Raw genomic sequence first — 18935 nt, forward strand, 5'->3', positions numbered from 1 at the left:
CAAAGCATATAACACCGAGCTTGTACTAGGGTGTGAAATGGGGTTGACAACTGTCAAAGGTTTGCATAGATGGCGCGATCATAGCTTATCCCTTTTTCTAAGAGATCTGGCTTAAAAAACAAAAAATAGACACAATTCTAGGGATTGACAGGGCAAGCTATGATGGCGCCATCTACTAAATACTTCGACCGGCCGACCCCATTATCCGCCTCCGCTTGAAGCCCCAGGGGCTCGGCTACGTGTGGATTAATTTCTTAGCACGCTGTTTAATTCACGTAGACTGTGCCCCGTCCGTGCCAATATAACAAGTAATATACCACTGCCTCGCTTACACTAGAGTATGAAATTATCATGATTCCGCCTCCGCTTGAAGCCCCGGGGGCTCCGGGTGGATTAATTTCTCAGCACGCTCATTTTAGATAGTCTGTAGTTAAACAAACATCTTTGAACGTGAACGTGGAACACAAGACACAAACAGATCAACAAACCGTGGAGTAAAAAAATCCGGCCAAGTGCGAGTCGGACTCGCGTTCCTTGCACATTTCTAATGGGTTTTCCTGTCATCTATAGGGTAAAGAACTATTTTGTGTATTTTTTTTAAATGGTAGTCCCAGCAGTTTCGGAGATAAAGGGGAATTGGTATTTTTTTTGCTATTTTCTTAAATAACTTGTAACCTATTTACATATATTAAAATTAAAAAAAATATATATTTAAAAAATCTAAATGAGCTCTTTCATTTTATATGTAACACGATATAGTTTGAAAAACTTTATTTTTTAACTTTTTCATTTACCCCCCATAAGTGGCCCCCGTGTTTAAAATTCATTTGTTTATTGTACATGTCCATCTTTGGGTCACTAATTTACATATGTTTACCAAATTTCAACTTAATTGTTCCAGTAGTTTCCGAGAAAATAGGCTGTGGCAGACGGACAGACAGACGCACGAGTGATCCTATAAGGGTTCCGTTTTTTTCCTAGTAGTAGTCTAGATCTCACCTGTTTTCGTCTGCGTTCTGCCATAGTTTAGAGTCCCGGGCGTCGCCTCCGACGCCAACGTCCAACGCCGAATGTCTGAAACAAGCGGAAATAAATTTATTAACGAATTTCTGCCGTTTCTAGATATTTTGGCTCCTAGATATATCGTTTTTGATTTTGCCATTTTGACGCGGTAAAATTATGGGCATGAATGGCACGATGTTATCAAGCAACAACGGTTGCACTCCGGGAGTGCCGATAGAAGTGAAAACTCACCTCACTATGTTACCGACGCCCGGTAACACGATACATACGTTTAGCGGAGGTATTCTATTTATTTTTTCTACTCCAGCACTTAAATGTGTCAATTAAATGACTGACAGTGATATCTAAAGCAATGTCATTTGAATGATTTGTCTATAGGCTCATAAGATGACTGCTAGCAGTCATCTTATGAGTATAATACAACTGCTTTATTTTTTTTAAAGATACAAGTTCCGATCATCTTGATTGAAAGAGGTATGTTTTCATTTACAATAATAACTCTTTTTTTTTTAAATAATAACTCAATTTTTTTTAAATAATAACTCTTTTTTTTAATAATCTCTTTTTTTTAATAATAACTCTTTTTTTTTTTTTTTTTTTTTTTTTTTTTTTTTTTTTTTTTTTTTTTTTTTTTTTTTTTTGCTGCAGCTGTCATAGAAAAAGTAATGTATGCAACAGCTCATAATTGGTTCTTAAAATTCTCGGGTCTTTTTTTACAAAACTCGACTACGTCTCGTTTTGTAACTTCGACCCTTGAATTTTAAGAACCCTTATTATATCACTGTTGCATAAACTACTATATTATAATTATATTATTATCATTCTCAAATAAGATCACACTTTTTCATTGACATGTTTATTTACATACTGCCATGAAAACGTCAAATTATTTGAACATAGGTAAAGAGTCTTGAAAAGGAGTCCACAACATAAATGTCAAATAACCTTGAGTTTTTCTTTATTGATTTAAATGTCATTTAAATTATGAGTACCTTACGGGGCTTACGGTCACGTGGTCGCCTTACGCTCCTTACGGTCACGTGATCGCCTTACGCTGTCCCGAGTTTATCATTTTTTCCCCACCTCAAAACGTGCCCAGCGCCGCTAAAGAAGTTTTCACTTCAAAAAAACAGTGTCATAGGCCAAAGTGTTAAAATAAACTAAATTAGAATAAATTTTATTGAAATTTAGCTAGAGAAATGTTTCTTGTCACAAACTATGATTGAAATGCAAACTGATTGAAAAGTTATCGTGCCACGTCAAAGTGACGCCCCAGCAGGTGCACATGATCGAGACATCGCTTCAAATCTACAGATTTAGCAATGTATCAGAGTACGAGACGGACCCGAGACTACTAGAGAAAGAAGACTGGCAATCGACGACCGGTCTGGCCTATAGTTTGTTTTTTTAGCATTAGAAATAAGGTAAACAATCTTGATGTGTCTTTTAATTGAAAAACACATTTAAAAAAAAGTTACGGTAAATATGTAACAATTATGAATCTTATACGATCTTTTATAGTCTTCTGCTTTCATACTTATGAAATAATAGTTATTGATTTTTAAAAAGTGTTTTTCAATTAAAAGACATGTCAAAATCGCTTACCTTCTTTCAAGTTCTTTCTAATGCTAAAAAAACGAACTATAGTGGGTAGTGAACCTACCTGTGAAGCCGATGGTGCCGGGTTCGTTCCCGGTAAGGGCATTTATTTGTGTGATGAGCACATATTATTTATTCTTGAGTCATGGGTATTTTCTATGTACATAAGTATGTATTTATTTATCTATGTAAGTATGTATATCATCGCCTAGCACCCGTAGTACAAGCTTTGCTTAGTGGATAGGTTATAAAAAGAACAGACGAAAAAAGGACCCACACTCAGCGTAATGCCACGGCAAGCCGTAGCGCTGATTTTCGGTAGGGACCTAATTCATAACGACTAATACTATATAAAATTAAAATAAATCTAAAAAGTTGCACCCCTTTGGCATGGTGCCGAAGACGCTGGCAGCATTTCCCCGCTGTATAGCGAGGCTAATACGCTGCGCGAGAAAGCTGCCAGCTCTTCGGTCACCAGTGAGGTCGATCAATCTTTTTGCCAGCTCTTTAAAAAGTTGTAGGGCACTAGGACCCCACGGGCCAAGGGTCTCAACCCCAAATGGCATAAAAATATACTCGGGGCCGAGACCCCTGTACTTATGCATTTTAAGCTTTTCGGTCGCTTTAGCCGCCGCACCAGCTTGGTTACTGGTTCCGGTGAGGTGGGAAGGGGCCAGTGTGTCTACACAGGTAGCGTCCCACACTAGCACCCTTCCCAAACCCCAAGGAACCAAGGACATACCGTCCGGCCTCTTGCCGTCGTCTCTGGCTATGCCAGTTGGTTCCAGTAGAGCTGGCACGTTGACGGATGCAAGAGGCCGGCGGATTATGTCATTCAGGGCAGCGTGTCTTGAAAAGCGGCCAGCACTTTTTTGGCAGGATAACCCGTGGTGTCCTAATTCGTCGACCTCACTGCCGCAGGGGCACCTGTGTGGAGCACAGACGCGAACTCCAAGCCGAAGACAGGTCGCAATGCGGAGGGTGTCCGGCGTGAGGAAGGTTCCGGTGTTTGGAGAAGGATATGCCCGGAGCCACTCCCCGGACTCCTTGGACGCCGAAGCCAGTAGTCGAGCCCGTTCACGGCCTGTACTACGGTTTAGGAGGGAATCCACTGAAATTTGGCACATGATGTCGTCCCAGCTCCTTTGACAATTTGGATGAGTTGGGAAATCCTTGCTCGGGCAAGCAGTTGACCAAGCTTTCTTGGCTTCGTCCAAGCCCGCAGTCTCATAGTTTGAGGGAAGACCCTTTAGGATTTTACCTATGAGACTTGCGGAGCTGTGGACTGAAGACAAAAAAGCTGGCAAGGCTACACTAGAAATTTTTCTGATCCCTAGACCACCATGACGGATGGGTAGGGATGCTTGGGTCCAGGAATGGTCGCTGAGCTGGATGTTGAGAATGGGATGTATTGTTTTAGTATTAGTTTTTAGTTTTAATTTAGTTTTATTTAGTTAAGTTAGTTTATTTATTGATGAATGTACATTTACCTGTTAATTTATTTATTTTATTCATAACTAACTTAAGACATACATTAATGAGAACATACAGACAAATCTACCTGTCAGCTGGTTTTTTGACAGTGTTTTCTTATACTTTAAAGATAAAGATAAGATAAAAGTTAGTTTATTTAAGTAGGCATAATTACAATGCGCTTATGAACGTCAAATAAGTTACTTTGTATAGGCAGTCTCTATTACTAACTGGTCTCAGTGTGAACTTTTTGTAAGATGGATGGCAGAGTACCGGCGTCTCGCTCGTTCATATCTGTCAGCCGCGTGTTTTCTTATACTTTGCGATATTAAAAATATATGGTCTATAACAGAGTGCCTACCGCGAACCACGTTCAACGTGTTGCCTCTCTGTCGCACTTGTAAATTCGTACGTAAGTGTGACAGGGAAGTGTGCGTGGTTCGCGGTCGGCCCTCAGGAACGAGGCTGGGTATAAAAATAAATAAGGAGACGGCGCGCGTAATCCCTCAACATTTTAAGAAATAATATAACTTATTTTTAGATAAAATAATCTTTGAGTATCTACTTCTGAAATAACAAACTGAAATAGAGCCTGAGCGAGCTAATTCCTCATGGCACTTGCGATGACGAAGTGTGGCCATGTCATCATTAGTATCAAATGTCTTTAAAAAATGACACCTATAATGACACTTCAATTAGTTCTGTTTAAGTCGCTACGTAGTTAGCTTAGACGAACTTTAGTAAGTGAGTAAATAAATACACTTTATTGCACGACATAAAAAAAATGATTTACAATGTAAATAAAGGTAGTAAACAGGAGGCCTTATCTCTTCCAGACAGCTTTTAAAAACAGGTAGTGCACGAATAAATTACAGGAATAAGAAGATTACACATAATAATAAATACACGTACCAATAGATCTTATATATATTTATTTATTATAATGTATAAATAAGAAAGCGTCACATCACAATTGTCGGTCGAGGCGAAGCCGAGGTACATAATATATCTACTGGTAATACTAAATACTAAATAGTAAATAGGTCCGACTAGGTATATTTTAAATTAACATATTTGTTTGAAATTAGTTTATTTGCGTCCACTGTGAATAAGATATTAAAACATTGTAACCCTGTTTGAACCCACATATTGCGTTATGTTATGGAGATAAATGGAAAAAAATATTCGTTTGTGCAAAAAACCAGATAAATAACCACCTTACCTTAATTAAACTCAATATCTGGGAGACCGAGCAAAGCTCGGAAAACATATAAAATTTCAAAAATTAGCGTTTTTCCAGAGATAAGACCTAGCTAAATCGATTTATCTCCCCCAAAAACCCCCATATACCAAATTTCATCGAAATCGTTAGAGCCGTTTCCGAGATCATTGAAATATATATACATATAAATAAATAAATAAATAAATATGCAAGAATTGCTCGTTTAAAGGTATTCGATATGTGTACCGTATTCGTTCTCTTGTTGATAATAAATAATGAATTTAGGGACTTCTCTCTCGACTCCACTAACACCCCTATCCCATAGCCCATAGCAACACGCCGTAGTTACGTGCGCAGAAATATGATATATCTCCAACTTGGTAAATTGATAGCCTTTCAGGGCAATTACTGCCACGAAACATAGAGTTCTGGTGCAAAATAAATATATGTACCTATATCTACGAACTCCGGTGAAACTCAGACTTATTACATTATATCAAAGGAATAAGGAAGCTTAGTGGTCACTGCGTATCAGTTTCTTTACTAATTAAATAATAAGTTGTTTGGGGGGTATAGAAAAATTTATGATTATTATTTTTGATCTCGCTTCAAACTTTATTTTCCACACTTACACCAAAGACATATAAGATGAATAAAGTCTAAGGAAAAAACGTAACGTAAAGAAAAAGTCATTCTCGGATACTGAGGCCACCACTCAACTCGATATTAGGCCAAAGATTATGGCGCCATCGCTCGAAAAGATTGCACCATAACTTTGGCCTACGCTCGAGTAAATGACGTTAATTTCAATATTTACAAATTAACCCAAATTAGTGAAAGAATAAGGATCAAAGTCAAATGACATTCTAACAGTTTTAATCTTCTGTCAAAAGATGGCAGTAAATTTACTGAGGCTACATAATTTACTTTGACAATCCGCCTCTATTTCAAATTCTCTTTGGCTTTAGAATAGCTACTGCGCTGTCACTATATCAACAAATCCTGTGTCGGTTAACTCGGTTAGTCGATAACTAAGTTCGCCCGACGGAGGACTGAGCTTGGGGCAGGTCGGGAATGAATTACGTCTAGGCCCAGCCTCACCAGCGCACAGTGTATGAGCTATAAACAGTATGAACCTTTAATATTTCGCATGCTATTAAGATATATAAAGGTTAGTGTGTCCCATCCCACCTCAATGGTCAACAATGCACTGGCAACCCCTCTGGTATTGCAGGTGTCCATGAGCGACGGCCATTACTTACCATCAGGCCCCCTATGTCATAAAAAATCTGTTACAGAAGCCTACTTTACGGTATTAATTCCTCTAATGATTTATTAACATTACTACCCACTTGTTCCCTCTCTGTGGGTAAGGCTCTTTAAATTTATGAGAGTAGTTCGTAATTGTGGGCCTTGGTTATTAAATTATGATGTCAGTGAGCGTACCGTGACCGTAGGGACCGATTCAGATTTAAAAAATTGTTATGGGTTTGTAACTGGTTTTGATACGACCTTGACGATCGCTCGCGATGATTGGTGCATGCGAAATTAAGTGAAAATCGGTGAGATGCAAGCCAATCACCAAGACGATCTTTAAGTCAAAACCCGAACAGAGTGCTAAATTAGAATCGATCTCCTAGAGCTTCTGATTTTATAATTTCTTGTATTGAAACTGGGGGCCTACCGCGAAAACTGAAATTCGCAAATTGCGGGTATCTTTCTCTTTTACTCCAATTATAGCGTAAATAGAGTGACAGAGAAAGATGCCCGATGCCGCCCTGTTATCAGATCAAATCCGTAACCAAAACAATACTCATCCTGCTAATCATTTATTAATATTGTACTACCCAATAGTTTCCTTTCTTGCGGGCCCTTAAATTTATGAGTGTACGTAGTTTGTATTTGTTGCTCTTGGTTAAACAATTTTATTATCCCAAAGTCAGTGGGCGAATCGTGGCCGTGAATCCGTAAGTAAATAACCTATTTAGTTTTTGTAATTATAGAATAACGTAAGTTAGTAATCTTCCTGATTTAAATAACTACCTAACTAATTGTTCGTTTAATAAGGCAACAGTTTTAGAAGAATTCGTGTCCCAAGTTATATTATTGTACTTGCCAGATGGCCCGTTGTGGAAAGGGTTTAAAACTAACCATGACAACGAGTTAGAGGAAAAAATATTCACCGAAATTCAATACTCAGAATCGGCCAGACATAACCTATTCACTCTGTAAGTACATTCGTAGGAGTGAACATTTCTTTTCAGCATATTTCACCCGATTAAACACGAAATGTCCCTAAAATACTAAATTATTTCAGCACATTTCAGCGCTCATTACTTCAGTGAGTTCCTGGATTTACCAAGATTAAATTGGATTTTTTTATAGCTCAGGTCGTAAACCAGTTGATTTGACCTTTTTAGGATGAGATTAAAATTTAAGCTCGAAACGTCTCGTAAAATGATTTATGATAATGGCTTGTAATATTTTACTCAAGCGTGCAAAAATTACAACAAAAAATTTCTTAGACTTAACACCTTTTCTATCTATTACTGAACACATTTCAAAATTTGTAAAGTGGGCTAAATTTAATCTAAAACCATTTCTGTTGATATACTTCCTGTATGTTTTAAGCTTTTTTACTTTTTCCCAATAATTTCTTAGAAAATCGCAATAGTGTGTAAACTGGAAGTGTGACGTCATTATTACGGCTGTATAAGATAAAATATTTCATGTATAAAATTTGAATTGTGTCCGGTTGTCATAAAAAACAGAAACGTGACAACTGACAATAATATTTCAAATAGGTATACAATATCTGGGAGACTAAGCTTTGCTCGGAAAACATGTAAAACCTCAAAAATTCGCGTATTCCCAGAGAAAAGACCTAGATAGATCGATTTTTAGCCCCCGAAAACCCAAATTTCATCGAAATTGGTAGAGCCGTTTCCGAGAACCCCGAAATATATATATGTCGTAGTCAGATTGTATAATCCGCCGTATTACATTACGGCTAGCCGTTTTACAAAACAGGGGCGTTTTGAAATGCGGCGGTTCGACGATTAGCCGGATTGTCATTACGATACGTTCTTCAATAAGGCGGCCTACGTTTAGCCGCATCGTATCTACTATTTAAATTGTAGAGTGACCATTCTTTCGGTCGCCTACGTAACCGGAGTTTGACAATGTTTGCAATTTAATTTATTTTTACCATGGTCCCACCGCACTTCATGTGTTTCTTTTCCAAAACATTTCCTTCACAACTTAAATAGACGGAGCCCCGCTTCGCGGGGCTCCTATTTCTGGGCGGTTTGCCCTTCGGGCATCTGAAGCTACCTAACGAACCTAACCTACTTACCTACCTACGCTTTTTTCCCCAAAGTGTAATGTTTTCACGGACGTCTCACTAAATCAATAGCTAGGTAGGTTAGGTTCGTTAGGTAGCTTCAGATGCCCGAAGGGCAAACCGCTCAGAAATAGGAGCCCCGCGAAGCGGGGCTCCGTCTAGTTAAGTTGCAAAGGAAATGTTTTTTGAAAAGAAACAGTCCGACGAACTCCAGATTTGATGGACACACCAGCGTTTTTCATAGTTTGTTGTTGTTATGTCAGGCAGCGCCACGAGTGTTAAAAATGGGCACTAAAAACTGTCAAAGCGGCGGCTAATGACTCGCTGTATTACATTACGGCTAGCCGTCTTGAAGAACGTATGGCGCCGAATACATTCCGGCGGATTTTCATTCAGCCGCATTCAATCCGGCTAATCGTCGATCCGCCGCATTTCAAAACGCCCCTGTTTTGTAAAACGGCTAGCCGTAATGTAATACGGCGGATTATACAATCCGACTGCGACATATATACAAGAATTGCTCGTTTAAAGGTATACGATTTCTGACCACGCTACCAATTCATATTTCGTCGGGTGACAAGTAAAAGTCACTAAGTACTATCAAAAAATTAAAGTAACAATGCACTTTATTACACTTGTAACACGGTTTATTGTCCAATAAGTTCAATGATGTCAGTTAGTGACTTTTACTTGTCACCCGACGATTTGATAGAAAGGGACCCCTGTATTAAGACATTCGAGTGTGATTCCGGAATACACAAGAAAAGCTAGTATTTATTCACAAAGCACAGAAGAAAGCAATTTATTCATTTAATCACACAAAGTAAACAAAAGAAAGGCAATTCGTTTGATCAGGCGACCCGGCACGACGTGTGATCACAAATCACAATTAGAATGCTGTTTCCATTGCCTTTTTTAGGGTTCCGTGATCAGAACGGAAACGGGACACTATTTGTATCACACACATCCTTCATTCGATTGTTTTATAACATTTTATTTGTGTGTATTATACATAATATCTGGGTGAACGAGCTTCGCTCGGAAAACATATAAAAACTCGAAAATGTGCGTTTTCCCAGAGATAAGACCTAGCTAGATCGATTTTTCGCTCCCGAAAACCCCATATAGCAAATTTCATCGAAATCGTTAGAGCCGTTTCCGAGATCCCCGAAATATATATATATATTTTTTTTGTATAGAATAATGCGACTCCACAGTCAAACAAATGTAGTTTTGTGGAGCTTTGTCCTTAACAAAAAAGTTGTAACTTTTGTGTAATAAATAACTAAAATAAATAAATAAAATAAATAATAAATATAAATAAATAAATATATAAATAAACAAGAATTGCTCGTTTAAAGGTATTAGATATAGATAATAAATCTTGTTCTTCCGTTTACCCTAAATATACTTTTTGGAGCGTTTGGCGACAATGGCGACTGGAAATTGTTAAAAAGAAAAATCAAAGACGTTTACCATTATATGTAAGTGTACAGTTGCCCTTAGCCCCTTACCCAACACAAATTACATACTATCTTACAAGTAATTAGAGTTATTGTTCTACCTTACCACACAATAACCTTAACTGTCATTCTACAACTCATTCAATTATCAACCGTATCCCCACGCAATAAAGTCTAAGTTAAGCCTGGTTTTCTAATGTCACTTACGTCTTCAAGAGTGTCTAAATTACTAACCCATGTTTTAGTGACACCTTGACATTTACGGTTCATAGCTGTAATGTAATACACTTAATATCAAAGATAATTATGTATGTAAGGGCTGCCTTGACAGCAAATGCTCGATTAAAAATGTATGATAAATGCCTTACTCTCGTTACACGCTACAGGCTTTACAAGTGCTATATCTTAGGGTTTTCGATGACAAATTAAAGTTAGTACTATAAAAATACTTTTTTCAAAATACGCGCTTTATATTTATATTATGACCGAATAAAATACCGTTTTAATATACCGTTTTAATATACTTACATATTTAACTAGTGCTTCTGTGAGCCGTGTAGAAATCGCGAGCATAACTTAAAACTGAATAAATGTAAATTATGAAAATTACCAAAAACACATTTCACGAGAATCAGTTGAGAATTGCGACCTGTAGACTGTAGAGGAGAACTTCCAGGCATACGAAATCATTTTTACCCAAGTTGAAACGGATACCTTCACTAACGCTCGGTCAATAATTAAAACCCCTTGGCTCCAGTACTAGAATCTTAAAATGATATTTCTGTTTACTTAATCAAACAATATAAAAATGTTTATTAAAGATACAACATTTTACTTTAACTTAATTAAGGAGCGAATATATAATACCTTTACACGAGCAATTCTTGTATATATATATATATCGGGGATCTCGGAAACGGCTCTAACGATTTCGATGAAAAATCGATCTAGCTAGGTCTTATCTCTGGGAAAACTCTAATTTATGAGATTTTATATGTTTTCCGAGCAAAGCTCGGTCTCCCAGATATTTAACTTAATACAACAAAGACTGAAAAACAAATAAGTACTACAAAGAACAAAAGACGTAAAACAGGATCCTCGTAAAGCCACGCTTTCAGCAGCTTTTAAAAATTTAAATAACTGTGCTTCGACAAACAAATTAACCTGAAACAGAGACTAGTGAAAACGAAACACTGCCAATATGCGTACAAAGCATAAGGCAACTGGCCGACGTCGACGAAAACCGACACGCGATCGACAATTTTTTCACGTGAAAACTTAATAATATTATTCGTATAAAATATATTTTTTCTAGTGGAGTCCCGGCCTTATCCTGAGGTCCGCTCAGCGATATAATAGGAATTATTGGTTTTGATATATTTAGCTAGTACGAAAGCGATAGCAAATAGGTAAAAAGATGCGTATAATGCGTCGACTGATGAACTTTTTATGAGAAATAACACAAGAGAGTGTGAAGGGTGTTGTTACCTCTGTCTTCATGTATTACTTATGTGTGTCTCTGTGTTTTATTGAGGTTGTGATAAAGAGGATTTGTATTTGTATTGTAAGAGAGGAGCTTTCCTCAGAAGTGGGATGTAATTTAGGCTAACCTGGCATAAGTGGCATCATTCGCTAAATGTATTTTGATAAGTGTTTGGAGGTACCTACACGACCGTGACGTCTAAAAATTTCCAAAATTGCGAAACTTACAATTGGAACAATTTCGGATACTTGTTATATATCGGATCTGCCCAGAATGAAACTTTCCGTTGTTTCCTGTGAATTTTGATAAAATTTCCGAGAAATATTCCACCTATTTGGATAATTTTCGCACTTTGCAAATTTGTGATATTGACAGTCTTTAAATCTTACTCGTCTCTGCCCAGGCTATTGTTAGCATGCTTAAGCCGAGTGCTTGTTTGCCTCGGTCCCGTGAAAGGGTACTTAAGCAGTTAAAGACCTTTATTTAGGCCTATTGTTGGTTGTAAACCTTCTGTTTAGAACTTTAATAGGGGTAGTATAGGATTGAGACTGAATAAAAGGCTCTAGGTTGCTACTTTGGTATTCTGAGAAATAAATTAATCAGGAACAATAATAACGCTAACGTAGAACATCCTATATTGGCTAGTTGGGCCGATTATACATAATAGTATTAATAGCTTAGGTTTACATTATCTACTAAGTAACACCAAAGATTTCCAAACAGTTTAAAACTAAAATATATATTATCTTAAAAAAGCTTAAACCGAAAGGGGATCCACACAGATTATTAAATCTTGATAATTATAATGAAATTATTGCATGCTGTTGACATATTTTAAATTATATAATTGTACAATTAAAATCATGCGTAGAAATACATTTGAATAACATTATTCTTTATTTTAAATGTACCTCATTTTTTTAAATTATATTATTTCTAACCTTACTGTAATTAATGATTACTATAGCATGTAATATTATAAATTGATATATTCTCGTTATATTAAATCTGTATGGAATAAATAAAGCTTTATTCATTCATTCAAACAAAACATAAAGTAGGGAATCTGCAACGTTACAAAGCAGGCTTTAAATGACATTCCCAACTCGGTACACAGAGCTTACCATTTACGATGTGAAACGGAGCTTACCTACTGTGCTTTCAGTTCTCTAAGTTAGCTTTAAGTTGCTCGACTTGAAATGCTTAACACGTTATGTTATGAGGTGTTAAATTTATGCCTTTTGAGATTAAAAACATAGTTTAAACCACGTATGGTTCCGGGTTAATTAAAAATCATAATACCGTGTCACATTTGCATAATGTAGTGACCCTGCCTGTGAAGCCGCGGTCCTGGGTTCGAATCCCAGTATGGGGATTTATTTGTGTGATGAGCACAGATATTTGTTCCTGAGTCTTCTTGGGTGTTTTCTATGTATTTATGTATTTGTATATTATATACAGTGTGTAAATCCAATACGGGCGAATATTTAAACGGTGGTTAGCATAGGACCTAAAAAGTATATTGAGATAGATTTTACTTAGAAATGCATTGAAAATTTTAACCATACAAAATAATTCCCGCAATGTAATACACCACACAAGTTACGGGATACGAGCTTTTTAAAGTAACTGTCAACGCTTGTTGGCAGTTACTATAAAAAGCTCGTATCTAGTAATGTCATGTCATCTTCTGTTTCTTAATGTTTGCAGTACAATGCTGCTCGGTACATGTGGAAAAAATTAATCACGGGGTCATAATTAAGTGTAACTTAAAAAAACATTTTAATTAATGATAAGACGGGTAAATTCCATATCTGGTTTAAGGGCCTACTGCAGCCGCGTCTGGCGCTTCGTAAACCACGCCCGCTAGTTCTTCCCTCCCCGCTAACACGCACACATGGAAACGCTTCGCGCCGCACGTGAAGTTTATGTGACCTTTTAGCACCATCTAACGTTACAGAAGTTAACTACCATTATACGTGGTCGCTGCGGTCAGCCAGAAACTTAAATTCGGAAAAAATTGAAACAGATGGCGTTGTTACTTGTTCATAATAGCAAACAATAAAATAATTAATTCATAAACCTGCATATTTATTGTTGTTTTGGAAGATGTTAACATCATAGAAGCAGCAGCGTATATAGCATATAAGTTAAGAGTATTGATAATAAGAAAATAGCACAAGAACAGAAAAGAGATTATTTTTGATAAAATATGATGAAAACAGATTTACTTGATTACGCTCACCTGACTTTGCGGTCACTAAATGCAAATTTCAACCTTATTGTTATGGGGTTACAATAACCCTGGGGTTGCAGGCGTCCATGGTCGTTATTATTATAAATGCTTTGGTTGAAATGCTTTTTATTAACCCTCGAATTTTTCATAGGTACAGTCACCTGCAATAATATGTTACTCTTCGACGGCCGCAAAAATACGTGACACGCTCTTATGGCTCTACAAATAAGATCTAACATGATCTACCGCAAAACGGCCTTCGGTGTGTAACATATTATTGCAGCTGACTGTACTCGTATTCATTGTTGTATAGGTAGGTATTAATATCTTTTATCCGATCGATTTGCATTTATTTGAAATAAATCACAGTGTTTAGTAATTATATGTTTTATTGAATAAGAGATTATTTAGGTATGTAAGGAATACAGGGTGCCTTTTTGAAACACTCATTTTTAGGGTTCCGTAGCCAAATGGCAAAAAACGGAACCCTTATAGATTCGTCATGTCTGTCTGTCTGTCTGTCCGTCTGTCCGTCCGTATGTCACAGTCACTTTTTTCCGAAACTATAAGAACTATACTGTTGAAACTTGGTAAGTAGATGTATTCTGTGAACCGCATTATATTTTCACACAAAAATAGAAAAAAAATATTTTTTTTTGGGGGTTTCCCATACTTAGAACAACTGAAACTCAAAATTTTTTTTTTCATCAAACCCATACGTGTGGGGTATCTATGGATAGGTCTTCAAAAATGATATTGAGGTTTCTAACATAATTTTTTTCTAAACTGAATAGTTTGCGCGAGAGACACTTCCAAAGTGGTAAAATGTGTGTGTCCCCCCCCCTGTAACTTCTAAAATAAGAGAATGATAAAACTAAAAAAAATATATGATGTACATTACCATGCAAACTTCCACCGAAAATTGGTTTGAACAAGATCTAGTAAGTAGTTTTTTTTTTAATACGTCATAAATCCCCTAAATACGGAACCCTTCATGGGCGAGTCCGACTCGCACTTGGCCGCTTTTTCTGGATAATTTTGAATTTCAATTGTCAGGGGTGCCTACATTATTTTTTAATACATTTTACAACGACAACAAACAAAAGTTCAAATTCGCCGTATTTTTATTACCCGGGTCGATCGCAACAAAATAGAAAATCATGTTTTTCAAATCTAAGCGTTATTGTAATTTATCTCAAATAACCAAAAAGTCAATCTGACTAGAACTTAAAAACGAACTGAATTATTTTAATATGTCGATTTTTCTTGGTGACCCAGGAGAATTTTTTTTTATCCCATACAAAAAGAGCGTATCCCAATCGCGTATCGGTTTTGGTTTTTACTTATAAGTGTGAAAAATATATTCTACCATATACGAAGGATGTGTGTTTTTTCATGTTTTATATGTCTTTTTGTACAATAAAGTGTTTTACTGCTACTAATATATCATATTAACGATTAACTAAAAAGGTATTTACATCTAATTTAACTGGTAAATTATTACAGTCCGCTAAAATTAATATATATTCAAAAAAATATTTGTTAATATGTCCCAAAATTATGGCTCATTTTTTAAGTCTCCTGACTTACCAAACATATCGCAACGAAGGCAAGGGTACAACGCGGCATCGTGAACCTAATAACGTAACGTTTCAGTTACTTTTTTAGTCGCCGACCATTTTATCCGGGGTACGAAAAGAGGTATTAGATCTATCCTGGGTCTAATATGTTATAAAAACATAGTTTTTTGAAAAATGTTCGTAGGTAGTACACAAAATTTACATTTTCTTTTAAATGTGATTTGGGTCATCGTTCTCCCTGGTGACTTTTCTGGTGACCCAAGAGACATCAATTTTATTATGACTCAGGAGACTTTTTTTCTATGCACTTTGATTTTTTTGATGCGCTAATTTTGTAATCTAAAATAACTTTAAACTGCTGATATACTTATATCACTTTGCTGATGAGTGGAAGTGGAATTTAAACTTAATTTATTGTTCTCTCCCTTGACATTTTGGCATACATTTGACATGCTGCAGTGCACTCCTAACGTTAATAAAGACATAATTTTTAGAAAAAGCTTTAGGAAAACTCACTCTTGAGCTTAAAACGATTAAGTCCTTATCATATTATGTTAGATTTTTAGTACAGACCACAAATCAGTGAAAATGTGTCTTAGCCAACTAAATTTGTCTCTGGGAAAAGTACGATATCCCTAAAAATTGTACGTACATTTCGCATTTTTCTGAAGGAACGGAATTCATAAATTGGGTTATTATTATTTTTTCAGATTATTTGATTGCATTGACATATCACCAAGATAGATAGAACATTTAAGTTACCAGAAGAAAAGCATTTGTGTTCTTTAATAGTGTGGAAAAAGTAGGTTCGATTCCCGGGCGCGATTAAGCGAATTTAAAAAAAAACAACGTGTTGCATTCCGGGAGTGCCGACAGAAGTGAAAACTCAATGACTAGTCCAAAATGTCTGCAGCACTATGTATAATTGACCCATCCTCCTTTCTATTGAAAACTTTTGGTTCCGAAATTGCTGGTCAGTGAGCTTGTTTAAAATTCGAAAATCAAATTTATTAATTATAATAATTTATTTATTTGGTCATGATATTTTGAGTTTTATTCACCAGTACTAGAGTTCACTTTTATTAGCGATTTCATCAAGATGTAGCTTTATTGAATTATATTTGAGTGATATAAAGTTATAATACTGTGAGATCCTCGTATTTCAGCCCGTACAAGATTATAACCTTTTTCATGTAATGTCATTGAGTTTTTCTTTATTGATTTAAATGCCATCTAAACCTTACGGTCACATGATCGCCTTACGCTGTCTCGAGTTTATCATTTTTTCCCCACCTCATAAAGTGCCTAGCGCCGCTAAAGAAGTTTTCACTTCAAAAATCTTTGAATGCAGTTGTTTCTTTAAAAAACAATAATGTTTCATTTAAGTAAAATGAGCAAACTTAAGGTTTTAAGGCACTTTCCCTCCAGGGCCCATAATTATTTCCACCCGGTAGTAGACAACTATTTTTTTCGACTAAATGAAGTTTTATTAGATAAATCGTTGATCACATGGTTCGTTTCACACATCACATCAAATCGTTTGTCATCACAATCAAAATTTGTCAAAAGTAATGAAATTTATGCCAAAAAAACATAAATAAAACATATAAATTCAACACATTTTTTTAATAAAAATCTTTCTCGATGATATAAAAAAGAACATCGACAAATTATGTTCAAAGAATTAATATCAAAACAGATGTCATAATTAGGATTGGCTACTTTAAGAAAGGGACAGAGAGATTTAATCCTCTCGCTCTGCACGTTTTTCTCATTCCTCCTTGTCAAGCCAAAATAAACTATAAAATGATAGTAACACAGTACATTGTAATATTCACTTTTTCCACGGTATCATGTCATTGTAAATTACTTATGTGAAATTGTAGTGGCGTGCGACTTTCAAACCGGAGGTCACGGGTTCGAACCCCGGCCCGTGCAAGTGAGTTTTTGTAAGTAGAGACCTTTTTTAGTGGTACTTAAATATAATAACTTTTCGTATTATTGAAATAAAATATTTTATTCAAACAAACTTAATAATATAATAATTAAAACGAGTAATATCAATTAGTTTTTAATATTTATTCAATTATTTTAAATTATTTGAGCATGAAACATACTAGATTTATTTTTATCATTACAATAGAAAAAAAGCAAAAAATATATTCTTATAGATATTTTATTTTCAAACAAAAATAAAGCAAAAAGTTACGGTTAGATTGTGATGGCTAAATACCAAACAGCTACCGATACACTTCAATATCTGTCGAAATTTCCTAACCCGTTGTAACTGACAAAGAGTATAGATTTCGACGTAGCATGACGTAGCTAAGCAAACACGCACACATGCGTAACGTATAGGCCTGTAAGAAGGCACCATCATAGGTTTACCTCCGATTCCGTTACTACTCAATGGAGTTACGACTCAACGTTTATTGGATATTAAAATTTTACGTAATTCGGAGCGCTGCGCGAAGTGACATAGGTCTTACCTCTTTGAGGCACGACGGCCATCTAACATTACTGGCATAAAGGATGCATTTATGACTTTGACGCATGACAGAAAGAGAAACGGAACTGCGTAAAATGGGCGTTTGCTGTTGAATTCATAAAATCAAAAATCGATAATAAATCCATCGGTAAAGGATAATAAGTTAATATTTAGTTCTTTGAAAGTTAAGACGAGATGAAAACCTTTGCTGTAAGGTGGGTTGTGCTGGATATGGATGTGTTTTCTAGTTGCACGAAGCTAAAACCGAAAAATGAACACGTAAGTTTGGATTTATTTTCTATCGAGAAAATTTTAAGCATTCGTGTTTCGACTACTACGAAATGTCTTATCATATAGTCAAGAAACATATATCCGAAAATCACTACTGTTTGTTTCCGGGGCTAGCCACTGCCACCTTTCTAAGATCCTGTTATTTTTCGATGCACGGCCTTAATTTATTGCCCGTATTAGACTTACACACTGTATATCGTTGTCTGAGTACTCGCAACACAAGCCTTGTTGAGCTTACTGTGGGACTTAGTCAATCTGTGTAAGAATGTCCTATAATATTTATTTATTTATAAAATCTTTAATATTCTATGATATAAATAACAGGACAAAGAATTCTTAGATAAATTGAATAACGAAAATATATACATTAAGAATAGAGATACTGAAATGAACACCGATTAATTTGTACCTATGCAACGAATATCGATAGGTGCTCAATCTCTGGTTTAATCCATTTATACCTATTAGAATCTTTAATCTAAGAAAATGTTTTTTCAAACTTTATTGAATGAAAATGTTTAGCTCGTTTCCTCTTAAACGCAACCCATTCTATTAACTGAATATAATAAATTACAAGTTAAAAGTTTTTGAGAAACGGGGGGACTACGATTCGATGCGACCACGAATCGAGATGCACTTATAATATCAAATCAAAATCGTATTTTTAAAATTGCTATGCACCTTGGTCGAATGCAATTATTGCAGCGCCGCTCTATCATCGAGAGAGGGAAAAA

General features: G+C 35.9%; 1 protein-coding gene across 2 annotated transcripts in view; it reads right to left on the reverse strand.

Moving 5' to 3' along the window:
- The window catches only part of LOC134657232 (calcium/calmodulin-dependent protein kinase kinase 2), a 232439-nt gene that overhangs the window by 43415 nt on the left and 170089 nt on the right, over positions 1 to 18935 (reverse strand). For both annotated transcript variants that reach the window (XM_063512801.1, XM_063512802.1), the window contains one exon: positions 1000 to 1074. In XM_063512801.1, the coding sequence (XP_063368871.1) occupies positions 1000 to 1074 (75 nt within the window). The remainder of the gene's footprint in view (positions 1 to 999; positions 1075 to 18935) is intronic.

This window comes from Cydia amplana, chromosome 19 (assembly GCF_948474715.1).
Source record: "Cydia amplana chromosome 19, ilCydAmpl1.1, whole genome shotgun sequence".
Taxonomy (NCBI): domain Eukaryota; kingdom Metazoa; phylum Arthropoda; class Insecta; order Lepidoptera; family Tortricidae; genus Cydia; species Cydia amplana.